This window comes from Panthera uncia, chromosome X (assembly GCF_023721935.1).
Source record: "Panthera uncia isolate 11264 chromosome X, Puncia_PCG_1.0, whole genome shotgun sequence".
NCBI lineage: Eukaryota > Metazoa > Chordata > Mammalia > Carnivora > Felidae > Panthera > Panthera uncia.
The window spans coordinates 17253967-17281073 of NC_064817.1; the positions used below are offsets into that span (position 1 = coordinate 17253967).

A 27107-nucleotide genomic window follows, 5' to 3' on the forward strand; every position below is an offset into this window, starting at 1 on the left:
CGCTGCCGAAGGGCCTTAAAGCACCATCATAAGTTCATTTGAAATTTGACTCAGGATCGCAATTCAGTTGGCTCCCGCTGGTGTGGCTGTAGCTGTTAACTATTGAAATGCGTCCTTACTTGGCAATGGCTCCAGGCCCTCCTGGCAGCCTCATCCACCCCAGCCCCTCCCCTGGGCCCCTGCAGATCCAGCAGCTAAGAAGTAGTGCCTGTTGGAACGTTTAGCTAAGCTACCCCATGGTGCTGTTGCCTCGACATCCATTTTGTTTGGCCAAGCAGCCCGTGGGGACCTTCAGTTGACCCTCACCCCTCACGCAAGCACGTGCCCTGGATAACAGCCCACAGGATCACAGACACATGTAAGTTCCTGATCGGATTTCCCCAGCAGCCCTTATCGAGGAACGGTCGCCCTCGCCCCTCAGGGTGCCCCTTAGATAAACCTCCTCGAGGCTTACCGCAACTCTGCCCTTTTTAGTTTGAAGTGACCAATTTGGCCTTAGCCTGGGAACCCCAAAGCGCTCCACCCACAGGGACTAATGAAGGCATGTGCCCAGGTCCTGCCTCTTTCTCTGTGTGCTCTGCCTTGACCTCCCCATGTCCTGCTCTGAGGCATTGCCGAGCACGTCCTCCACGACCTCCATGCTGGGCAAGTAAGAAACTTCTCCATTTCAATTTCTCCTGCAGTCGTTTGTTGAACCATGGCTCACAATCTACCACCCTGTGTTCTACTTAACAAATGTTATTTTAACCAAGTCATAACAGGCTGGCTCTTTGATTATTTAAATCTTGTTAAATATTTTGAATGTCATCCCTGGGTTCGCTACAAAAGTTTAATGTTTAGTTTTGTTAGTTCTTCAGTTTGCCTTACTGAAAGATTCAATGGTGTTTCTAAGCCGGCGGTCCTCAAAATGTGGTCCTAAGTCCGACGGCATTAGCATCACCTGGAAGCTTGTTGGAACTACATATTTCAGGGCCACCTGGATGGCTCAGTTGGTTACGTGTCTGACTCTCGATTTCAGCTCAGGTCATGATCTCATGGTCTGTGAGTTCAAGCCCCACATTGGGCTCTGCGCTGACAGTGTGGAGTCTGCTTGGGATTCTCTCTCTCCCTCTCTTTCTCTCTGCCCTTCCCCTCCTCTCAAAATAAATAAACTTAAAAAAAAAAAAAGAAATACACATTTCAGACCATCCAAGAGCTACTGAAACACACTCAAGGGATAGAGCCCACTCATCTGTGTTTAAACAATTTTTTTTTTATGTTTTATTTTATTTTTGAGACAGAGAGAGACAGAGCATGAGTGGGGGAGGGTTAGAGAGAGAGGGAGACACAGAATCCGAAGCAGGCTCCAGGCTCTGAGCTGTCAGCACAGAGCCCGACGCGGGGCTCGAACTCACAGACAGTGAGATCGTGACCTGGGCCGAAGTCGGAAGCGCAACCGACTGAGCCACCCAGGCGCCCCTCACTCATCTGTGTTTAAACCAGGCTTCCAGGAGATTCTTGCTTTCATTAAACATCCGAGTAAGCCATCCTTGAACCGTTGGCTATAATTAATCAAAGGCATACAAACTTCTGTATCCTAGTAGTCTAACCAAGGGGTCAGGGTGGATCTGATCACTTTGAGGATGTAGCATGGAAACACTACTTGGATGAACAGTTATTACATTTCAGTAGATTGCTATGCAGTAGAATGTTTTGGGAAAGGTCTGAAGGGTTTTGGAGCTGTGTTACTCAAGTCTTTAATTTTCTATACTTTGTGAGTCTTTGACATCTTTGGGCCTTGTGGACCCGCAGGGAGGGCCTCCCAGATTAGCTAATTCCTAGAGATAGTAAATGACTTGCCTTGTAGCGTGCCTTTGAAATGCAAACCAACCCGGGGCACCTGGGTGGTTTAGGTGAGCGGGTGAGCAGCAGACTCGGTTTTGGCTGAGGTCGTGATCTTGCGGTTCATGGTTTCGAGTCCCTCATCGGGCTCCACCCTGGCAGTGAGGAGCATGCTTGGGATACTCTCTCTCTCTCCTCTCTCTGCCCCTCCCCCATTTAAGAAAAAGAGAGAGAGAGAGGAAGAAAAAAAAAAAGAAATGCAAACCAACCAATTCTGCATCCATCCCCTCACCTGCCTCCTTTTCTCAGGCTCCTGCAGTCCAGGACATCATCCATCCAGAACCTAAATCACACCAAGGCCAGGTGCTTGACAACTAGAGACCCCTCCTATAGACCACCACCTGCTGACATTATTCATTATTCAAATTCTACCTTCCTAAGCCTGCCTCAGCTGCTTAACCTGCCTGCCCATTTCTTTTTTTGAAAACCACAATAAAAGGCTTTTGTGCATATTTTCCCCTTGCTCCTTCTGCCACCTGACCAACCCCAGTGCTTCCCCATGTGGCCCTGTGTGACATGGCATGCCCCTTCCTCTCGAAAACTGCAAGTAATAAACTCTTCTTTCAAAGTCTTTCTCTGTGTCTGTCATCTTACTATACCTGTTAAAACCAAATCCTGGGTACATTTCCAAACAAGAGTTCGACAGATTTGAGTTCCCACTGGGCACTGACAATTTGCCCACCATGTGACCTTGGGAATATTACCTATCCTCTGACAGTTTCCCTGTCTTTGAGTGTAAAACAGAGAAGATTCCTATACCATAAGACTGCTGTAAGGACTGGGGATAATACACATGACGTGAATGTGCACTGAAGAAGCTGTATGGCCAAGGGTGTGAGAAAATCAAGAAATAAAAATCCCCCCAGGGGCGCCTGGGTGACTCGGTTTGTTAAGCATCTGAGTTCGGCTCAGGTCATGATCTCACGGTTCAAGTTTCAGACCCGCGTCAGGCTCTGTGCTGACCGCTCAGAGCCTGGAGCCTGCTTGTGATTCTGTGTCTTCCCCTCTCTCTGCCTCTCCCCCACTTATGCTCTCTCAAAAATGAATAAACGTTTAAAAAAATGTTATAAAATCAAAAGAGAAAAAGAAATGAAATCCCCCTTTAGGCTCAGAAGTGAACAGTACAATACACGGATAGAAAGCCTTTCATATTTATATACCTGTCCTAGTGTTCACTTATGAGCATCAGCAAATCAGGAGATATTTTGTGCGTTGCTATTCTTGTTGCCCAACTGAACAAAGGTTTTCCTCATATTTAATGATGACTGCTGTTCCTGTTAAGGAAATAAGAGCTGATAATTAGTCTTTTCAACAAGAGAATTACAGGAGGCATAGTTTATCGCTTTTCCTAGGTCTCAAGAGTCATTTTGACATGCTACACCTACCTTCACTAATTACTTGAGGTAGATAAGCAAATTTATCAAGTAACAGGGCAGAGAGAAAAGAGGTTGGAATTTGAAACCTCTCAGGCCTTGAGACAAATACCTGCTGTGTGACCTTGGGCAAATCACTTAATAGCTCCGAACTTCAGTTTCCTCATCTGTAAAAGGAGACAGAACACCTAGCTAAGAAAGATGTTGAAAAAGATCAGAGATAATGTAAGTAATGAGTCTCATTGGTGGAAGGCCTGGGACTGGAACCCTCCCTAGTCTGAAGGACCTGCCAACAAGTAACAGAGCTCTGCCACAGCCCTCAGCTCTCGAGTTTTTGGCATTTAGCTCTTCTTTCTCTTTGTTCCCTCCCTCTCTCCCTCCTCCTTCCAGGGGATGGATGAATACATTTTTCAGGTTTTGAATCATTTCCTTCTTCCTCACTGAAATTGCAGCTCACATGGGATTTTACTGCCTGAAACAGAAGACCCTGTACAGCCAAGTAACGAGCAGATGCGCTCGTCTAGCATAAAGACTCAGCTTCAGTTGTCTTCCCGCCACTGAGGCAGGGCACAGGTTGCAGGATTCACTTACTTCTGGATGAATGATCTTACCTGTGAGTCCGGCGGGGAGAGATGTAAATGCCCAGGCAAGTCCCATGTTGGGGCGGGCTTTGGCCTGTCTGGAAGCCTTTCTTTTCCCTCAAGCTGTCTGTTCTTGCGGGTCCCCCTGGAAGTCTCCCCAACAAATCTGGCCCTCAGGGATTTCTACTTTCCTGGACACTTGTTGGCCTTTAGTGTTCTGTGACTAAGTTGCCAAGGGTTTTGCATATTTTTGTGACTGAGCCCAGTTTGCCAGTCTGGAATCTCTGGCATGGCTTCTTTGTCTTCCCTCACAGGGCCTTGTACGGGGCCAGGCACCCGAGAAATGCTCAAGAAATTTCTGCTGATTCCATTGACCGATTCTAGTTAGAGCTCCAGATAGTCCTGGATGTTCTTTTAAAATATTTTTTTAGATTTATGTATTTATGTATGTATGTATTTATTTATTTGTTTTAGAGAGACAACTTGTGTGAGCGGAGGAGAGGGGCAGAGGGAGAGAGAGAGAATCTTAAGCAGGCTGTATACTCAACACAGGGCTGGAACCCATGACCCTGGGATCATGACCTGAGCTGAAATCAGGGGTCAGACGCTCAAATGACTGAGCCACCCAGGTGCCCCGATCCTGAAGGTTCTTAATTGAAACAATTGAGTGGGTGCATACCAGATTATAAAGCGGACTTCCCTGCAGAGTGACTTTTCAGTTAACTAATTTTCACAGCTCTTGAGAAATTATAAAATTTTTTGACATCCTCCTTTTTTATCCCAGAATGACACTCTACCCCAAAACACACTAAGTAATATGCCATAGTTTTAATACAGTTTTAGACAAAGACACATTGACCAATTTCCCTAACACGACAGCTTGTATTCAGAGAACATCAAATGGAACGGTTTTGAGAAGCCGGCCGAGTGCGAGTGAACATTCTGCTTTCTGTATGTGTGCCACATAGGTAGTATCTTCTATTGCTCTTTAGTCCATGGTTTCCGTAAAGGGCCAGAGAGTAAATAAGCTTCATGGGTCATATCTGTGTTGCAGAGCGACTCAACTCTGACCTTGTAGCATGAAAGCCATCGTAGACAGTATGTAACTGAATGGGGGTGACTTTATTTCATAAAACTTTATTTACAAAAATAGGCAATGGGCCCGATTTGGCCCATGTGCCCTAGTTTGCAAACCCTTGCTTTTGTCTCTTGTAAGCACTCATTATATTTCTCTGTACTTTGAACTTCTTTATTTTGCTATAATTTTTTTTCTGAGCTACAACTTTTTTCTTTTCTCTTTAAGATTTTTTAAAAAGTAATTTCTATACCCAATGCGGGGCTTGAACCCACAACCCTGAGATCATGAGTAGCAAGCTCCACTGACTGAGCCAGCCAGGCACCCCGTCTGTGCTACAAATGTGTTTTTCAATGTAGTTTGAGTGAAAGATAATTGACATCTCCCAAAAGGTAGAAAAATTAATGCAGAAAATGGCACAGAATGAAGACTGCACCTTCTAATGGGTGATTCACTGGCACCATTTCTCCTACCAATCCTCACCCACTCTCAAGTCTTCCTTATTCCTTTGGTGAGTAAAATAAAACTTCATTTCTTGCATTACATGAACAAACTGTATTTATTTTCAACACCGCACAAGTTATTACTTTTATAGGCTTGTTTTCATTGTTGAGTTAATACATTTTCTTTCTGCATTTGCACATCTTAGTTTGGGATGGACTGCATCGTAGTTTTCCTATTACAATTAACGGAAGTATTTTTTGGTTTAATGGCTTTTCACTTTGCAATTGAGAGTTCAGGAATGATTTCATGTGGTTAAGTGATGGATAGGTGTAGATCAGGGTAAGTCCCCATTGCCCTCACCTCTGGGGAAATCACCATTCCAAGGTGGGTGAAGGCTACCCCAGCCGGCAACCAGCAGCCACCACTGCATGCTAGTCTGGACCCAGAAGGTGTGAGGAGACTTAGAGAAGAAAGGAAAGCTGGAGGAGGTGGGTCCTGGTGTCACGTTTGTGTGTATGGCCTCTCCCACGTGCACAGGGACCTCTCTCAAGCAGGCAAACAGTGTATGGCAGTGATCCTCTCTCCCCACCTTCCCCTTTCCTGAGTTTGCTATGCTGCTTGAGGCTGATCCTTGGGTCTCAGTGTTGTCATTTGCAAACCAGAGATAAAAAAAAAAATACCTTTGCCATCAAGCACGTAAGTTTACCATGAAGTTAAAATGGGATATGAAAGTGCTACACCTAGGTGATGTATCGTTATCATTTGAGCATTTAGAAGGAATTGGGAGCCTGAGAGACCCCCAGACACTAACATCTGAGTTTCCTCAAGCTGCTTTTTAAGAGTGAATGCCTGGAGCTAACTTGCCTGATTTTCCTTGTTCTTATTTCTCCCTTCACTGCTATGGGCCATGGGCTGTAGGTGCTGGGGCTGTAGCATTGAACTTGATGGACATGATTCCTGACTTCATGGAGCTCACAGTCTTAAGAAGTACTATGGAGTCAAGTCCAAAAACTCTTCTGAGAATCCCATCCTAGGAGCCAAAGGCCTGCTAAGATGTGTATGGTGTAACAGCAACAAAATAACATCAACAGCTAATGAGCACATAATATCTACAATATACTGTGATGTCATAATTTGGACAAACGCTTATGCTTTTCTGGCTTTGGAGCAACATGAAATGAGCAGAAAGTAAGGTAGGATGTGCTTTGGAATAAACCTCAGAAGAATCCCATGCTAAGGATCTAAGACCTGACCAAGACCAGCCGGATAGGACCATGAACACGTGGCCATGTTATACTGGGCTCAACAGCGTCTGCTAGCTCTGGTGTGACACACAAGGCCATGGGCACAAGTTTTGCATGACAACTGTGCTCTACTGGTTTTCAGACTGAGCCTCCATCCCCACCCCCACTGTCCTATGACCTATAGTGAAACAAAAGCAGATAAGTAGTAATTGTGTTGAGAATTAATGATATTTGTATCACTGGATAATAAAATCGGTAGCATTTCAATAGCATTGGGATCTCAGTTGCCCTTCCCCATGAAGAAAGCAGATTGTCATAATTTAAATTGTTAGCATAATTAAAGAAATCAAAGACCCAGTCATTAACTGAGTCTTTCCAGAGAAACAAATTGCCTTTGATTTTATCCTGCAGAATCTGCTGAAATGGGCATTTTATGTAAACACAAAACTATGAACCAATGGCTCCCTCCATGGGACTGGAGGACAAAATACCTGGGGGCACTTTCCATCAAAACATGCAGGGAAGCAAAAATCTTTTACCATCTCTTCTGTGGTTGCTAATAAGCTGAATTCGATCACTTACCCGCGTTCTGTACAATTCCTAGCACCACAGAGAGGAAATGCTTTTTCCTTTTCCTTAAAAAAAATTCCAGTCAAAACCATCAGCCTCCGTAGGTTGTCTTAATTGCTACTTTGCACTGCACTGGACTGTGACTCTGATTTTTGGCACATGCCGTCATACACAAAGTTCCTAAAATAAAATGCTCCAGGATATCCCAGGAACTCTTAGAGGGCTTTAAAAAGGGACTTGCACACAGAAACAATATCTTTGATGGAGACAATTCAGGCGAGCAGAATGATTATTGCAAAAGAATTACGTGATTCATTGAGACCTTAAAGTGGGTCCGGAGAATCCTTGCCACCTAACTTATCATGGTTTGGAAGAGTTTGATGAGAATCCAGTTTTGATAAAGACAATTGTTTTTTCCTCCCCAAGTGACTATACATTTAAATAGCTAAAACATCTGTTCAGCAGCATAGTAAAACATGTACACTCAGAACGCCTGAGAGAAGAGCCTGCCAAACAATCGGTTGAGAGGGACTTTGCTGGGGGGAGAGCCCCAAGATAAAGCAACCACTGTTTGTTTTGTCTGGTCAGGGGGAAAGCCAAGGCAACCAATATTTTGGGTTTCTTTTATTTCATTTGTGAAGAAATATTTGAGAAAGGGTGGCGAGGGAAGATTTTCTGACGGGATTTTTTAAAGCTGTCTTTTAGTAGAAGAGCAAGAGAACCTTGGATGTCAACGCCTCACAGGTTCTTGAGACCAGCCACCAAACCACAAAAAGTGACTTTCTCTTCGCGTGGCCTCTACGTCCCTCCTGATGGAAGCAGAAATGGGGAGCAGCACGGAGCCTGGAAAAACAGCCAACAGAGGTACTCGAATCGCCCTGGTTGTGTTCATTGGTGGCACTCTGGTGCTGGGCACGATCCTCTTTCTAGGTAAGTGGGGCGGTGAGGCCAGGGAACAGGGCGAGTGCAGTTAAGTGTCCTTGTGCTTTATCCTGACAAACCTTGTCAGGATGCAGGCGGGGGGTGGGGGGCCGCTTGCACGTGTTAGTAGGTGGCGTGGCCTTAGCTTCTATTAAATATGTAAGTGCGAAAGGGGCCTTTTCTTTAGGACGCGGAATGAATAAATACGCCCAAGCACGAGGCATATAGTCCATAATGTGAAGTGGGTATAAAGTGGATTCCGGTGGCTGGAGGATTTGGTCATACTGGGCAAACATTTTCTTTACGCGTTACATTACATTTAGCAGAATGAATGTTTGTGATTTCATAGTCAGATACTTTCATTTATTTTGTGAGGAAAGACTTTTACATTGTGATCAAAACCACGCTGGAATTTTTTGCCCCTTTGATTTTTGTTAATGTTTGCCTGAACGAATCATGAAATTTAACTAAAAAAAAAAAAAAATACAAAGCAGTCTTTAAATATGCACCTTGATGATATTCTTCAGTGCCTTTCTAATCCAGTGACTCTGGTGGGATGAAATGTTAACTCTGCCTTTCTAGTAGATTTAAAAATTAATATGAAGGAAAACAGAGGTTTTCCTTCCAGCATTTGAAAGGTACTGGGATTCAATTATTGTAATGACTCTTGGTAAGAATGATGTACCCAGAGAGCATATGTGATGAAAAGCACATTCCTATGAATAAGGATGAAATGTCTTGGAAAGGGGACACAGGTGTTCTAAAATTGTAGGCATTTTGAGCCCTTGATTATTACCCTTTGTGTTTTTTTCATACAGCCCATACTATTTCACTAGCTTGAAAGGTATATAGGAACAAGCCCTATATTTAGGAGAGTTTAGGTGCAGTCTGAAATACAGCAAGCCTGGAAACATTCTTTGGTGTGTACAGGTTTCAGGAGGCCATGTTTGTTTTGGCAAGGGAAATCAGTGATTAAACTTTACAAGAGTTAGGGTTGTGTGGTTGAAAACTCTGCTAAAAGCAGCCAACCATCTTTCCATGTTTTCTGTGGCTGAAGATTTAGGAAATTAGATAGGTTTATTGCTTTCAATATACAGCTAACCTCCTACTCCTGCAACTGAATTTGTGGCTCTCAAACACTTTTCTGAGATTTCTCAGCACTTGGGATTTAGACGTGTCCTACCCTGAAGTACAAACAGGAGGAAAAGTGATACAGGCATGCCGAGGGACTACATAGGATGTGGGAAGTGAGTGCAAAGTTAGACTATTTGTGTTTTGCGAACACTCCTACACTCAAAAATCCCAATGATGATTGCTTATTGAAAAATATGTGCTCTTTTTAACGATGTTACTATTGCTTGAGCATTTTGAAATTCCACCATTATGATTACATTCTGAGGCTGTTCCATATTAGTTGGAATATTCTCAATGGCAGCAAATCTTTGTTCTTTAAGAGGAGATGATTCTTTGGAAACAGCTCTAAAGGTTTTAGAGCATAGTAAAGTTCATGAAGCCAGGCAATGCTATTATGGGTAAGGAGGCCTGCATAAAGCAGAAAAAAATAACTTTGCAGTGTGCCCAGTAACCTGGCTCTTACTGCAGATTTCTAAGAGCAGCCTGAATGATGTTAGAGAATAAAGGTGTGGCCTCCCAACACCCTCACTACTCAGTGCGGTCCATGGACCAGCAGCATCAGCACCACTTGGGAGCCTGCGCTTCAGCCCAAGACCCACTAATTCAGAATCTGTGTTTTCATAAGACCTCCAGGCGATTCATTTGCAAATTAAAGTTTGAGAAGCGTTGCTTTAGCTGACCACGTCCATTTGGATGTATACATTTGGGGATATTTGCTTTAAGATAAATGCACATTCTTTAGTAGCTTTTGTCAAACATCTCTGCACTGTTTCAGCCTTCCTTCAGCCAGACCCTTCTTTACTGCCTAGTCCCCCAGGCTCTGCCAGCCACCTCCACCCTGCACCTAGTGAAGTCCTCGTCTGAAAATCTCTAGGGACCTGAAAGGCAATGCTCTGTGTGACAATATTCTGGTTAAGTCCTCTTCTCCTCAAGGTGCTTGCTGGTTGATATTTTTTCTGTCTGTTCAATTTCAGGCACAGGTCTGCAATTTCTAGCATCCCTCTTTGTATTTTAGGTTCTGGGCTAATCTCTTTCCTAAATCTTAGTCCTTCCACAGTAAGAGCGACTGCCACTGGCCTTGGGGTGGTCTCAGAGAAGCTACAGTAATAGAATTTAAAACGACAGGTATAACCATATGCCAATAATCAGTTTATTTTAAAGTGTCCTTTCTTTTCCTCCTCCCTCACCTCTTCATCCCCACAGTCTCTTTCTCAAATGCAATGGTGGGCAAACTTTTTCTGGAAAGGGTCAGATAATAAATGTTTTCAGCTTTCTGGGCCATACAGTCTCTGTTGCTGCTACTTGACCCTGTCGTGGCAAGAAAGCGACCGCGGACAAATGTGTACACAAATGCGCATGACTGTGTTCTGATATAATTTGATTTCTGAACATTGAAATTTGAATTTCAGATCATTTTATGAAATATTCTTCTTGTGGTTTTTTCCAACCATTAAAACACATAAAAATCATTTTTAGCTCACAGGCTGTACAGAAACTGGCAGGAGACTGGACTTGGCCCCATGGGCCATAGTATGCTGAGCCCGTGCTTTATGGTTCTTCTCATGCTGCCGATATGTGGATGACTCCACTGCATTCTGAGGTCATTTCCACTGGTTACAGAAAAATCTAAAATGAGAAACCAAACTGTTGTTAAGTTTTTTTTAAAGCACCTAACCAGTAAAAAGTAATACTATCATGTTTTATATTAAAAATGTTTTCCTTGTTGTCCTGATGTCTCTCACCTGCACCCTAACATTATCTGGGTTTGTTGATCCTTATTTATTTGTGGGATCTCAACCCTGCATGGATATAATGCTCTTCCTCGAGGGGTGAGGTCTGTCTGCATCTCAATTAATTTAATTTAAACCTCCCTTTTACTCATATTCAGACAAAGATACCTAGTTCTGCTTCCTTAGAGGGTTTGGGTCAAGAATTCTTTTCCATGAAAGTGGTAACTCTTTAAGTACAGCATTTCATTAGTTTTTTTTTAAACAAATAAGATAAGGCTAGTATCAAGGTGGTACTGTTCGTAATCATAACAATGTTGCTTATAATAAGGCTTATTTTCTCATTGTAAAAAATAACACAGGCTCATCAAAGAACATTTGGTAAACATATAGAAGTAGACTGAAGGGAAAACGTCCCCCATGGTTCCCTCACCCAGTCCTAAGAAAATATTCCATACTAATGTTTATGCTGCACATTTATATTTTTATCTAACTTTTCTTTGCTCTTTAAAGAAATCAAAACACACCATTATGCTAAGATACGTCTTAAAGATAGGCCCGAGATGTTCCATAGGCAGTTTTCTTGTATCTGTATTGTATCACCAGTAAAAAGGCTGTTTGGAGGTTGGCAGCAAAGAACAAAGACAAAGCAGGCTCCTCTTACAGTGTGGGTTAATAAAGAATACAAATCGGCACACTGACAACAGATGTACAGGTCTTCCATTTCTAGCAGAAATATCGGTACCGCTATGCTTTCTGATCCTGCTTCTCAGTGGACAATGCCACAGAAAGCCTTGGCTACCCTTCACCCTCCACCATCCATCTCCCCACGGTCACATCTCCAAATGATTCCTTATTTCTGCTCACAGAGTACAGCAGTAATGAACCCCCCTTAACTTCCTTGGCTACCAAGAACATTTTCGAAATCTAAACCCACATCTGCTAATGCCCAGGTGCTGCCTGGAGTTGACAAACAGGGCACCCTTCTGTCTTTCTGCAGACATCCATTTAGATAATACTGCCAGCCAGATGGGTGAAATTAAGCTATTGGTGAAAAGCTAATTCCATCTCACAGGGTTTTGGTTTTGTTTTGTTCTGGTGGAAGTAGTTGGAAGCTTGGCCCACATGCTGCCTCTGTCCAATAGCTATGCTGAGCTAGATGGCTGAATAATATCCAGTGTACTCCCCCAACCCCTTCACAGATCTACGGATAGTTCACAAAAGATTCAGAACTTGAAATGCTAATTTTCTCCTTGCACTCTGGATTTGCTCCCAATGGTATGGTTGGTAAGTTTCACTTTTTTTCCCATCTCTAAAATGAGAATGTAGTTGTAAACAAAAAGAGTGAAATTCTGAGACTTAAGTCACGGATAATTGGAGATGCAGGAGACTTTAGAGATCAGCTAGCCCAGAGGCCCTCACACCTGAGCCTGCATCACAATCACCTGGGGGGCTTGCAAAAATGCAAATGGCTGGGCCCCACCCCCACAGTTTCTGATTCAGGTCAGAGGTGGGGCTCAGTAATTTGCCTTTCTAAAGAGCTGCCGGGGCGGGGGCAGTGGATGCCTGGACACCCACTCTGAGAAGCACTGGTCTAATTGTACCCCCTCATCTTATATTCCAGAGAACCGAATTTCAGAGCAGCCAAGAGGCTCACCAAGGTTACTTAGCTTGTGACCAGAGTCTGGCCCTGAGATAATGAGCCAAGTGGATTTTTCAATTCTGTGTCAATGCTGAGAAGGATGAACTGACATCACGTGTCTAGCATATGTGCCTGACTGTGGGTTACCTGATGGTGGTCTGCTACCAGCCAGTCATTTCTTTATTTTGGTCTGTTTTTTCAGTGAGTCAAGGTTTCTTAAGTCTCCAAGCTAAACAGGAGTACTGCCTGAAGCCGGAATGCATCGAAGCTGGTAAGTCAGTTCTCCCTCCTGTGTCAAGATATAATTATGGTACCTTGGGGAGAGGAAGAGAAAACAGGTGGTATTTTTAGTATTCTGTTTGCTTGAGGTTTACCATGTACGAAATGCAAGTTTGATGAAATTGAAAGTTTACTTTCGAGTCTCTGTGTGAAGTTGTGGAGTGCAGGTTTCCTGTTTTCGTTTTCTTGGCGGAAAAACAGCTGTGCGGTGTTCCAAGTCATTGTATGGAAATCGGGAAGGGCTTTAGAAGGCCCGATGGCCTTTCTTAAGACCCGAGCAGAGAGACCATCGGCATTCTTTGGGCCTCAGCTCGATATATGTCCGTATTTACCATAAGCAGTCTCTCTGAATCATTTGGTCAGTGGGTCTGACCTGTCAGCCTCCGAGCAGGAACCCTCTGTAAATCTGTGCTTCCGCAGTCACGTGGAATCACTTCAGGGCCTGGCGAGTCAAGCTTTTCTTGAGGTGACTGGGCCATGTATCAGTGGGTGCTCCACAATGAATATGAGGGTTTCAAGTTGCCTCAGTTTTGCCACAGCTATTATATTCCGTCTGTAGGGAAGAGGGTTAGGGTCTAGATTTGCAGGGCCCAGAGTCCAGCCTCCCACCACCCCCCACCCCGTTCTTTAAGTGGCAGGAACACTAACTTATTTTCCAAGGGGAAAGTCATAAGGAGGAATTAAGCACATGGCCCTTCCACTTCCTCTTGGTCTTAAGAGATTAATGAATTAATTTGCCAAATATTTGCTGCAAGTCAGGCCCTGACGTAGCAGTGAAGGTGAATGATCAGGTAGGGGAAGAAAGACCATCAATACACATGAGGTGATCACTGTGCAAGAAAAATACCGACTAGTGGTAATGTTATGCAGAAAATCAAAATATTAAAGTAGGACACTGTGATAGTAAGTGACCGGATGGCTAGACTGAAAAGGCTGAGAAAGTAATGCTGAAGTGACCCTGAATGAGAAGGGACGTGCTGTGGGAAGATCGAGGAAAGGGCTTTCCAGGTATGGGGAACAGCTGGGGCAAAGGTCCCGGAGCGGAAGAGCTTACTGGGTGAAGGGGCAGAGGGCAGGTGATGAGGGTCAGTGGGGAACCCAGGTGCCAGTGATTGTGGGGTTGTCCTAAATGTACTCAAAAGCCTCCGGAAGGTTTTGAGAAAGAGACATGATCTTATTAGCATTTAAAAAGATCTCAGCGGAGTCTCTCTGGGTGGTGAAGAGAGCATAGGGAGCAAGATGGAAGAAGGTCATCAGGCAGGAGCTTATTTCAGTAAGCCAGATGAGAGGTGATGCTGTCTTGAATTCTGAGATGGAAGGGCACAGTGTACAGGGTTTAGGCACCAGAGGGCTGTGAAAGGATTTGATGTGCGTTGTGAGAAAAGGCAGAGAATCAAGGTAATGCTTAAATTTTTAGAGGTGGCAGTGATTGAGATGGAGAAGACTCAGGTGAAAAAGCTTTTAGATTCAGCGGCCTTATACAAAGGTAATGGATTAGACAATTATGTTATTTTTTTGTCCTATTCTTGATCGATCGATATATATCTTTTAACCAGGCATTGTGTTAAGAGACCTACAGGTGCCATGTCATAAAATCTTCATTAGAACCTGGTGATGTCAGTGCTATCACCAGGCCCAACTAGAGATGAGGATATGGAGGCTTCCAGAAGCTAAATAACTTGCCCGGGGTCACCTCCTGAATCAGCAGGCTGGCTTCATGTCTGTTTGCTCTCCATCATTGCTTTGGTGCCCTAAGGCCGTGCCACGAAACTCTTTGGCCTTGGTCCTGTCTTGCTCTTTTTTCACGATACTATAGACCTACTAGTGTGAGGTGACTAGACAATCGTTTCAGCTTCCTGATCTCATCCCAGGAATGGCAAGAACGCTTTGGGAATTCCCATGCCCTTTCCTGTTTCCACCTTGAGCAGCTGACCTAGAGTTTCCCAGTGGAGAGAAGATGGCCTAGAGTAGAGTGGGGCACCAGGTGGGGCTGTCAGAAATCAGATTTTAGTCTTCATGTCACCTTGTGCTTTTGCTGTGGTACAGTCCTTGCAGATGTGTGAGAATGAAATTTTTGAACTAAAAACTTTTCATTTTGAGTTTAGGCAACTTTTTGTATGGACAGCCACTTACTGCATGTGTTTTATCTCTATTTACACATCGTAATAATGCAAGAGGAAAACTTACAGAATGACATTTGATAATGTCACCTCCTGCCAGCTAGTGTGTTTTGCCTGGCTGTTCTGTTTTTAATTTTCACGTTGGCGAATGGCTTTCTAATATTGAAAAAATTACTGATTTTTCTGTTTCTGTGAGGAAAGCCTCACCAAGGATACATCCTTTTCAGTGTAACATGAGCTTCACTGTGCTTAGGGGCCTGCAAAACAGCTGTTAAGTATACACTGAATAAATGTGGCCCAAGGAAGTTCTCAAATGAGAAAAGGTGGGAAGGTTTGGGGCCCAAGTGCATGGGCAAGGGAGCGGGGGTACCCTAGTGAGTGCGTGCGTGGGCGGGACCTGCGTGGGGGCGCGTGCGTGGGTGAGGGAGCGGGCCCGCGTGGGTGCGTGCTTGCACGTGTGTGGGCGATGGAGGAGGGGCTGCCTGCGAACGAGGGCAAGTGAGGGGGCCTGCGTGGGTGTGTGTGTGGGGGGGTGGGGGGTGGTGCCGCGTGTGTGAGCTCTGCATGATGGAAGACAAAAGTGACTGATCACCTTCTGGACCTTTTCTGAACAGGTGCCACCCCCTTCTGAGATATCTGCTGTCTTTAGTTCTCTTTTCCTCCTCTTCTCCATATCCTCTTCTCCTAGTCCCGCTTTCAAATTAAGAGGTGGAGAAAGACGTCAAGGAAAGGGCATATTAATCATGGGTAAGGGCAGACAGGCTGACCTGAGTTTGAAGCATGATGTGGCCACTTGAAAACCACATGATCTTGGGCTAATTACATAAACATCCTAAGCCTCTTGTTCACCCTCTGTGAAATGGGAATACTGGTTTTTACTTAGAATACTAGTTGTGAGAATAGAAGAAAAACAATGGCGGCAGTTGTAGAAGTAATCCGGGTCCACAATGCGTAATTCTTAACCCCAGACCCAGAGAGCATTTTAACTGTCAGTTTGCAAGACTAGACCTGATCTCAGTTCTTAGGATGGCAAAAGTAGATCTTAATTCATGTCAGGCTGTTGTGGGTGTTCTTTATCCCATTTTGGAAAATATGCATGTATTTCTTGTGGAATTATTAATGTGCTTGATTCAGGAGTGCCACTCCAGACATTGCTGGGGGTAGTAAATTATCTGTGGTTATATGCACTGTATTAGTTTTGGAAAATCTGAAAATCTATGATCTCTGAAACCTATCTTACCTCAACAGTTTCAGATAAATAGGGAATGGTAATAGCAAAAAATTATATGTATGGTTGCCAGCTTTAGCTACATATGTACATTCAGGATGCTCAGTTAAATTTGCATTGCAGGTGGACAACAACTGCTATTTTTTTTGGTACATGCCCCCTGAAATACTTGGTACGTACCTAAAGTATAAATGCGGTCATTGATCTGAAATTCAAATATCACTAGGCATTTTGTATTTTATTTGGCAACTGTATTTATTTGGCAGTATGCCTGACACTGCTCTAAACACTTAATGTGTATTTACTCATTTAATTCTGGTGAAGATCCTGTGGAAGTCATCCCTTTTTACAGATGAGGAAACTGAGAGGTTAAGTAACCTGCCCAAGGTTACATAGTCTTTTTTTTTTTTTTAACGTTTATTTATTTTTTCAGAAGAAGGCAGGGAGCACATGTGGATGAGGGGTGGATAGAGAGGGAGAAAGAATCCCAAGCAGTCTCCACACTGATCACAGAGCACAATGTGGGTCTTGATCCCATAAACTGTGAGATTACAACCTGAGTGGAAATGAAGAGTCAGATGCTTAACCAACTGAGCCACCCAGGCACCCCATGTTACATAGCTTGTGCATGATGTTGCTGGCATTTATTTATTTATTAAAAAAATTTTTTTTAATGTTTAGTTCCGAGACAGAGAGCATGAGTGGGGGAGGGGCAGAGAGAGAGAGAGGGAGACACAGAATCATAAGCAGGCTCCAGGCTCTGAGCTATCAGCACAGAGCCCTATTCGGGGCTCAAACTCACGGACTGTGAGATCATGACCTGAGCCAAAGTCGGTCGCTCAACCGACTGAGCCACCCAGGTGCCCCTGATGTTGCTGGCATTTAAACCCAGGTAGTCTGGCTCCAGATGATGCTGTACTGAAAAGGTCTGTTCCTGGCACAGAGGAAATGCTCATTATTAAGGATTTCATTATTACCGCCACCACCTTCTCTCTTAAGCCTTGATTAAACTTGAAAACTCAGGCTGGTATGTGGGGTGTGATGCTTCCACCTCTACATAAACACTAGTAAGAGACCACATAGTCATTTGCCTTATATGCAATAACTAAAGAGAACACATAGCCTGGCCTTTCACAGCTTTCTTTGATCATCATGTTTCTTTTATTAAAACAAGACATGGGGCGCCTGGGTGGCTCAGTCGGTTAAGCATCCGACTTCAGCTCAGGTCATGATCTTGCGGTCCGTGAGTTCGAGCCCTGCGTCGGGCTCTGGGCTGATGGCTCAGAGCCTGGAACCTGCTTCCGATTCTGTGTCTCCCTCTCTATCTGCCCCTCCCCCATTCATACTCTGTCTCTGTCTCAAAAATAAATAAACATTAAAAAAAAAATTAAAACAAAAAACAAGACTACTTGGGTTTTCTCCATGGAACTGAGCAGGGGAAAAGGAGTTGTGGTGTCTTGACAACTGTGGTCCCCCTGAAGTCTCAGTTGTCCTGCAGAAAGCACAGCCCTGTGCCCAGCTGTGAATTCTGAATGATGGATTAGGAGGTTGAAACTAGAGTTTTCCTACTCAGTGGGCTGACTTCCAAATTCTGTGTGAGTGATGTATTCCCCCACCTTACGTCAGGGCTGAGGTCAGAGTGGATCCTGCAGTTTTGGTAGGTACCTGCACGAATACTGAGAAGATGGGAGAGAATACATTTGAGGCTGGGGGCAGAGGGAGGTTTGGGAAGGTGGCCAGAAAGCAGTGTGCTTATGTGAATAAAAATGTTTGTGAAGGTTCTTGTGTGTGATTGTAAATATTGTGTGGCACTGAAACTTGTATAATTGATGTCACTGGGGTGTCATGTAGCAGATTTATTCTGTGGCTATACAGCCAGAATCATCATGAATACAAACTGAAATAAAGATCTTGTATGTTCTAGCTTATTTGCACATTTATTAATGATAAAGTAGTAGCAGTAAGTAAAAATGTAATTGGAGACCACTGAATTAATTCTGGAAGATGAAAATATTAAACCAGTTTTAAATTTATCAAACTTCTAAACCAGTTTTTTTCTTTGTCTTTTTTGGGGGGGAAGGGGTGAAGTGCTGGGGATTTTGAAGTCCTACAGAAACTAGGATATTAGTACATCATTCACTTTATCGAGGACAAAAAGCTGTTGAAAATTTTCATGGCAAGTCTAGGCCAGAGAAATATCTAGCCTTAGGGTTTTTTTTGTTTAATTTTTTAAATTATTTTTAAATTGACATCCAAGTTAGCATATAGGGAAGTGATGATTTCAGGAGTAGATTCCTTAATGCCCTTTACCCATTTAGCCCATCCCCCCTGCCATACCCCTCCAGTAACCCTCTGTTTGTTCTCCATGTTTAAGAGTCTCTTATGTTTTGTCCCCCTCCCTGTTTTTATATTAGTTTTCCTTCCCTTCCCTTATGTTCATCTGTTTTGTATCTTTAAGCCCTCATGAGTGAAGTCATGATATTTGTCTTTCTGTGACTAATTTCGCTTAGCATAATACCCTTTAGTTCCATCCACGTAGTTGCAAATGGCAAGATTTCATTCTTTTTGATTTCCAAGTAACACTCCATAGTATATATATACCACATCTTCTTTATCCATTCATCTATTGATGGACATTTGGGCTCTTTCCATACTTTGGCTATTGTTGATAGTGCTGCTATAAACACTGGGGTACAAGTGCCCCTATGTATCAGTACTCCTGTATCCCTTGGGTAAATTCCTAGCAGTGGTATTGCTGGGTGGTAGGGTAGTTCCATTTTTAATTTTTTGAGGAACCTCCACACTGTTTTCCAGAGTGGCTGCACCAGTTTGCATTCCCACCAACAATGCAAAAGAGATCCTCTTTCTCCGCATCCTCGCCACCATCTGTTGTTGCCTGAGTTGTTCATGTTAGCCAGTCTGACAGGTGGGAGGTGGTATTCTCATTGTGGTTTTGGTTTGTATTTCCCTGCTGATGAGTGATGTTGAGCTTTTTTCATGTGTCTGTTAGTCATCTGGATGTCTTCTTTGGAGAAGTGTCTATTCATGTCTTTTGCCCATTTCTTCACTGGAGTTTTTGTTTTTTGGGTGTGGAGTTTGCTAAGTTCTTTATAGATTTTGGATACTAACCCTTTATCTGATATGCCATTTGCAAATATCTTCTCCCATTCTGTCGGTGGCCTTTTAGTTTCGCTGATTGTTTCCTTGGCTGTGCAGAAGCTTTTTATCTTGATGAGGTCCCAATAGTTCATTTTTGTTTTTGTTTCTCTTACCTCTGGAGATGTGTTGAGAAATTGCTGCTCTAGCCTTAGGTTTAAACCTGGAGGACACATGTAGCAAACTGATAATTGGCACATATAAATTTATGCAGATATTTGGGCAATTCCTTCTTATTTAGCTGAAAACTCATTGGGTTTTATTAGTTCATATAAATATATTCTGCCATTAATTAAAGTATGAAAATTACCGAGAATGTCATCTTTCCAATGTCATTGAAATATTGGCCACTTTTTTGTTTTAAATCAGTGCATATCTTTGTGTTAGAGTGGTAGCCAGCAGCTGTGTGACAGAAGAGAGTTGGAGTTCTGTATTAGGAGTTTTGGAACCTTCTCCTATTTTAACGAAAGATTTTTTTGAAGCTCATTTTTTTAAAGCTCATGGATACATATTTAAGTATGCACATACTTCCTATCTATTGACTATGTTTCACGTGTAATTGTGTGTGGGCTTATGAAAGAGGAAGAAATGGTAAATCAGTCTATTGTGTCTTTCTGTTAACACAAGTACTCAGTTCTGTCCTGTTTGCTGGGCAAGAAGGGCCCTGCCCTCATTTACACTGCCCCACTTTGCCTTCCTCTGGCCGTGCCTCTCCCTGAATCCAGGGCCAAGTCAGCAGTCATATCCTTTTATAACCCAGAATTCCCTGCTAAATGGCCCTGAGCCTCCCTGCAGGGCCCATGGGGATCTCTTCCAGGAATTCATTCCTCTGAGAGCTACATTGTATATCCAGGGGCTCAAGAATGCATACCTGGCTTTCCAAGTCTTTATGAAGGTATATTGTAAATATATCTTTTAGAGATTTAGATATGACCTGTGGGCCTCTGTTTCACTTAGCCTTCACTGTGGAACAAACTACCCCCAAACCTTAGCGTCCTGAAACAGTGATTTACTATTTCTTATGCTTCCGTGGGTTCATTGGGAGTTTCTCTGTTGCTGTTGCCTATGCTCATTCATACAGCTGTATTCAGCTGGAGGGTCATCTGGCCTGGAAGGTTCCTGATGGCTTCAGTCTGCTGATTTGGTTAGTTTCTGTGTGGCCTCACCTCCTTTACGAGGCTTTGTCATAGGGCTCCATTCAAAGGGAATTAACATGGAAGGTACAAGGCCCTTTTAAGGCCTAGCTTTGAAACTCAAAAACAGTCACTCTGCTATATTCTGGTGGTCACAGTAAGTCACAAGGCCAACCTAGATTTCTGACAGGAGAAGTAGATCCTATCACTTGATGGAATGAGTCACAAAATCACGCTGCAAAAAGAGGAGAGGGATGGAAGGAAATGTTGCACACATCTTTGCAGACAGTATACCAAAGGCTCCGTTTGTATTCGTGTCCCATGGCCCACAGATGTTAGGGGCAGTGCTGCAAAAACCATAAATACCACCAAGCTTTTGCCTACTCAATCTGATTATGGTAATTTCATATCGTGAAGTTGATTTGGGGAGTCATTTGAGAGGAAAAGTAAAAGCCAAGGCTTGGAAACTGGTTCATGTGAAATTGTTGTTTAATTTGGAAGAGAATAGTACATAGTGTTCAGTGCTTGTCATTAATCCTATGATTTTCTTTTTAAATAGCTGCTGCTATCTTGAGTAAGGTAAATCTCTCTGTGGACCCTTGTGATAATTTCTTCCGGTTCGCTTGTGATGGCTGGATACAGAATAATCCAATTCCTGAAGATATGCCAAGCTATGGGGTTTACCCTTGGCTGAGACATAACGTTGACCTCAAGTTGAAGGGTAAGTTTCTACTGGGGTTTGGTGATTTCTTTTTAGAGAGCAGTACTTGACAAGAAAAACACAGTTTTGGATTTGAAGCATGCCTGCTTACTTTTTAACTAAATTCATTTCCAAGGCTTTTAAAAACAAAATATTGAAAGGAAAATAGTAGGATTTCATTCTCCCACACCTCATACACAAGCCTTCGCACAGGCTTCATTACGTTTGCATTTGGTAATAGTAAGTTCTGCTGAAGGGTAAATAGCATTTCATGGAGACTGGGAGCAAAGGAATGGTTAATGAAAGTTATTTTATATCAATATACTTATTTGTCTCTTGTGTTCAGAGCAAACTTCATCACTTGCTCATTTGCGTCCTGGATTTTCATGGCTACAAGATGTACTTAACACCTCATCGTCTTTTGAGAACTCTGGATGACCTTGTGTTGGCCATATTGTTCCTATTAACTTCTGAGTTGGCTCTGGGGGGACTTTATTTTCTCCCATGGCCTCTGTAGCAACAACAGGTTCGCACACACATACTCACATATGTGTGCATACACATAGCTATGTGTGCATGCATACACACACTTCAAAGATTGGAAAAGTCTTTTACTAGAGGTACTTCTCTTCATATTAGATCTATTTTTTTATTCTGAGCTATTGGAGAAAGGCACTTTGGGATGGAAGTAGGGAGATTTCAAGGCTAGATAAGGTAATTGTTTTGAGAAGACAAAGATAGGTATGTTTTTTTCCTCTTCTTGATAACTGTGAGTTATGCCATGTAAGACCTAGAATTTCTGAGACGTTATAAGAATCATCATTTTTCTTTCTACTTGATCTCCATTTCCCCAATATTTTAAGTACATGAAAATGAAATCTATCAATTTATATATACATTTTAACACGTCACTATTGGTACAATAATTAGATACCTGTTGTCAGTAGTAAGGAAAAATGTGCTTAAGTTTCACAACTAAGTATAAATCATATACACTTAAATTTTTTAGGCGGGCTTTATCTTTTCATAAGCTAGAATAAAAGAGAATTTTCAAGAATGTCACTTATCCCCTAACCCAACAGGTGAGGTTCCTGTAGTATAGAATGATAAATAACACCTTGAGAAATGAATTTACTTACTTTCCTGTATAATATTAACTTACGTTGGTCCTTCACCTACCATTCTTGCCTATTTCCTGTTTCCTTTCTTTGGCTTTTCCTCCTAGACAGATGTGTGCACAGGTGTGTGCATAGACACACATACAATCATGCACGCAGAAATGACAGTGAAAGATAAGAAAAAGATAAGATTTGCCGTAGATGATCCTTATATGTTAATTAGAGCCAGAAGATTTCTATCTTCAGGGCATGAAGCAGTTACAATAATTTAAAGCACTTCCTGGGGATGTCTTAATGTAAAAATCAAATTCAGTATGCTTTTTTAGGAGGATACTGTATATGAGATCCTTGAGCATTCATAGAAATAAGACTAAATTGTTGAGAGTGGCACAAGGGTTTTTTGTTTGCTTGCTTCTTTTAAAAATGAAGAATTTGACTTCTAAGCTCTTCTGGGAAAAGAAAAAGGAACAAAAATTAAAAGCAAAAAGTAAGAAAGTTGCTCATAAATCCACCCCTAGAAATGATGACTAATGAAGTAATTGGGTATACATCTTTCCAGATTTTTTCTTTTCCACTTGTGGGTATATATGCAAAACCTCATGTACACACCCATCTATTTAAACACTTAGCTAATGGATCCTGAGAAACTTAACAGAAGACCATGGGGGAGGGGAAGGAAAAAAAAAAAAGGTTAGAGAGGAAGGAAGACAAAACATAAGAGACTCTTAAAAACTGAGAACAAACTGAGGGTTGATGGGGGGTAGGAGGGAGGGGAGGGTGGGTGATGGGTATTGAGGAGGGCACCTGTTGGGAGTAGCACTGGGTGTTGTATGGAAACCAATTTGACAATAAATTTCATATTTAAAAAAAAAACCTAGCTAATAAAAGAAATAAGTCAGAGAAAGACAGATGTCATATGTTTTCACTCATATATGGAACTTGAGAAACTTAACAAAAGACCATCAGGGAAAGGGGAAGAATGGTTTCAAACAGAGAGGGAGGGAGGTAAACTGTAAGAGACTCTTACATATGGAGAACAAACTGAGGGTTGATGGGAGGGGGGGTGGTGGCGGGGAAGAGGGGAAAATGGGTTTTGGGCATTGAGGAGGCACTTATTGCATGAGCACTGGGTATTGTATGTAAGTGATGAATCTCGGGAATCTACCCCTGAAACCAAGAGCACGTTGTATACACTATATGTTAGCCAAGTTGACAATAAGTTATATTTAAAAAAAATTAAAAAATTAAATAAAAACTTAGCTAATATTATGAATACTACTGTGTCACATGCTTTAACACTATAGTAAACATACATAACACTATAGTAACAATTCCATTTCGAATACACATGGATATTTGTGTTGAAAGAGTATTCACAATTTAATTTTTGCATACAGCCAAGTTGTCCTTAAAAAGTTATTTCTAGGTCTTTATATATTTTCTTCCTGCTTTAGATGGTAACTCCTTTCCATCAACTGTTTTATGTTTGTTTTTTGAGGTATGAAGTAGAGGTCAGCAAACTATGGCCTGTGGGCCAAATCCAGTCCACTGCCTATTTTTATAAATAAAATTTCACTGGGAGACAGTACCTCCATTCACTTATGTGTTGTCAAAGGCTGTTTTTGCACTACAGTGGCAGAATTGAATAGTTGCTACAGAGACCGTATGACCATGTGACCTGCAGCCCTAAAATATTTACTCTCTGACCCTTATGGAAAAAGTTTGCCAACTCCTGATGCCTGTTGTAAAGCTTTGATATATCCATATGGGACCTCATTAGAATGGGCTTATTAATTAATAGCTTTTTGGTGGCTTCTTTGGAATTTTTTAGGTAGGTAATCATAAACTTAAGAAATAATTATACTTTCTGTCTCTCCCATTCCTTTTACTGTATTGGCTAGAGCCTCCAGAACAGAGTTGAATAATAGCAGTGATAATGGGTATAGTTTCCTTATTCCTCGTTTGGTGGGTAATGCCCTCAATATTCCCCCCTTCAACCCCTAATTATATTTTTCTTTGTTTTGAATAGGTATTCTTTATCGTGTTCTGTTACTCTTAGTTTGCAAGAAGGCATTGTTCAAGAAAAAGGTGTCTTCACTATTTATGGAGAGAATCAGATGGAGTATGTCTTTAACCTCTCTAGATTTTCTTACACTGAATTAACCTTAGAATCTTGAAATAAACATTACCTATGAATGGTTTATTATTTTTCTTTTAAGACATTGCTGAAGTTGAATAGGCTGCTATTTTGTTTCATACACTCGTGTCTATATTTATGATGCAGGTTGGTCTGCGACTTTTGTGTGCTAGGTTTGTCACATTCTCTTATCAAAATCGTGCTGGCCTTTTGAAACGACATGGGAGGCTTCCCATATATTTCTCTGCTCTGTTAAAGACCCAACCAGATAAATCCCAACTTATTCTGTGACAAGCACGGTAAAGGATGAACTCAAAAATTGATCATTGGGGCTCTTGCTTTAAGTGCCAAGAAGGAGTGCAAATAGTCAATTAGGGTCTCTTTAAAAATTAGTATCATCTTGTACCAGATGTATGTGTTTGATATATAAAATACGTCTTCTTTACACTTTTTAATTTTGAAGTAATTCAAACTAAGATAAAAGTTGAAAGCATGGCATAAGAACTTCCATATACCCTTTATGCAGATTCCTTGGTAGTTACCATTTTGCTACATTTGCATTATTATTATTCTTTCATTCTGTCAATATGTATATTATCTCTTTGTCTCTAACTGTACACCTATACATAATAGTGAGACTATATACCTATAAAAGTAGAAACAGATTTATAGATATTTTTGTGATTTTGCAAGTATGTTGCAGATGATTACATATTATTAAAGTGTTTAAATGGAACTTTTCAAATGTCAGATGTGCTGACAAGTCTTGCTTTTTTAAACCTCTGATCTTTAAATTCTATCCGTGTCCCTTTGTATACTGTATGTATCTATGTATCTCACAGTCTTTCTACCCATCCATCCAACTGTCCAGGTAATACAAGCTCATCGTATACCAACTATAAGTGAATAACAAGAAACAAATAACATAGGATTTCACTTACATGTGGAGTCTGAAGACCAAGTGAATAAATCCCCCAAACAGATTCCTATATACTGAGAATAAATGGGTGGTTGCCAGAGGGGAGGGGCATGAGGGGAAAGGCAGAATAGATGAAAGGTACAAACTTCCAGTTGTAAAATAAGTTGTAGAATTGAAAAACACAGCATAGGGAATACAGTCAATAATATTGTAATAACGTTGTATGGTGACTACACTTATCATGGTGAGCACCCAATAATGTACAGAATTGTTGAATCACTGTCATACACCTGAAACTAAGGTAACATTGTATACCAATTATATTTGAATAATAAAAACAACAAAATAAAAATTAGTCGAAAAGAAGAACCTATGTAAAATCCCACCACCGATAACTTTTTAAATGCAAATATACATACAAAGTTATATGTATATGTGAAAAGAGATCGTAGATTCTGTTTTTATAATTTCCTTTTATTGGACATGTTAACATCTTTTCATGTCCATAAAAAGAGATCTTTACTATCCTTTGCCATGACTGCTTTATATGGATATACTGTAATTGATTCAGTCAATTCCTGTGTTTCCGTTTGGATTATTTCCAGATTTTTGTCCTCACTGTAAGCCCCTCAGCATGAGCATTGAAGCTTCAGGGCTGGATTTGAATCTTAGTTACTTTTCATTTCTCCTCCGTGTCACCTGTGGCCGATTACTTAATTCTCCTAGCTCAGTTTTCTTACCTTTCAAATGGAGATGAGAGAATCTTTTTCATAGGGTTTGTGAGGACTAGAGGAGGTGACCCGTATAAATTACACTTCATCCCAGTCAAGTTCCTGGCATATAGCAGGTCCTCAGTAAATGTTTGTACTCTCTGCTTCCATTTTTGTCTCACAGCTAGTTCTAAGGCTCATGAAGTAATGTCTTCCAAATGCTTTACGCTTTATTCTGGTCTTATCATTTGTAAATATCATGTGCTTTCAAAAATATTGAATACTGTCTAGATATTTTCCTCACCCTTGATAAAAAGAGAGAACATCCAAAAATAAAACCCAATACCACCAATCAAAAGAATACCATTTTCTTATGGCTGATAGAGAACACACAGATACGGCTGTCCAATTTGTGAAATAAAATGGATTTGACAGACCTGGCTGATGAAAAATTGCCCTCTATTGAAGTCACCAACCTGGCTCCGTGAATTTTTTCTTTAAATGGCATATAAGACTCAGATTTCTACTTGGAAGATAAAATTATTTCGTATTCTCTCCAAGAAGCAGGGTTGTTTTTTTTTTTTTTTTTTTTTTAAAGGCTGAATATAGTCATGTGTTTGGATGTCTCAAAATTTCCTTCCTACAAAACTTCCCAAATTTGTCTTCATGTGACCATGAAGATGACACAGCAATGTGTTGCTTATGAACGAGCAGATGAAAATTTTGCAAATGAGCGCTTATGAAACATGAGGCAATAAGTGAGATAGAACACTTGTGTCAAACAGAAGACAGATGACTCAAGGTAGAGCCAGCTCATCTCTATTATGGAATAGCAATCTTTGCCACTATTTTGTAAAGAAATGCAGTATATTATTATGTTCGAGCAAGACAGCATCAGCAGAACTATAAGATGAAGTAGGGTCTATGCATTAATGAGCAGAGAAAGATGATTGTGATTCATAGATGGGTTATTTATTTGTAAATATCTGCTGCCTGAGATTCAAGTGGTTCTCAT

General features: G+C 41.7%; 1 protein-coding gene and 1 long non-coding RNA gene across 3 annotated transcripts in view; one reads left to right on the forward strand and one right to left on the reverse strand.

Moving 5' to 3' along the window:
- The first annotated feature begins 1379 nt into the window (after positions 1 to 1379).
- Positions 1380 to 27107, forward strand: part of PHEX (phosphate regulating endopeptidase X-linked) — a 223282-nt gene continuing 197554 nt past the window's right edge. Inside the window, exons 1-5 of one of the 2 annotated variants that reach the window (XM_049643585.1) lie at positions 1380 to 5421; positions 6273 to 6547; positions 7863 to 8098; positions 12795 to 12863; positions 21068 to 21229. In XM_049643585.1, coding sequence (XP_049499542.1) covers positions 7981 to 8098; positions 12795 to 12863; positions 21068 to 21229 — 349 coding nt within the window. In that variant the 5' untranslated portion in view covers positions 1380 to 5421; positions 6273 to 6547; positions 7863 to 7980. Of the gene's footprint in view, positions 5422 to 6272; positions 8099 to 12794; positions 12864 to 21067; positions 21230 to 27107 lie in introns of both variants that reach the window. The other variant, XM_049643584.1, reaches the window with a different exon arrangement.
- On the reverse strand, positions 10261 to 14115 carry LOC125931546 (uncharacterized). The gene is made up of 2 exons (XR_007460458.1): positions 12740 to 14115; positions 10261 to 10849 (listed from the first exon to the last, which is right to left on the reverse strand). It is a non-coding gene; the product is annotated as an uncharacterized LOC125931546 (long non-coding RNA).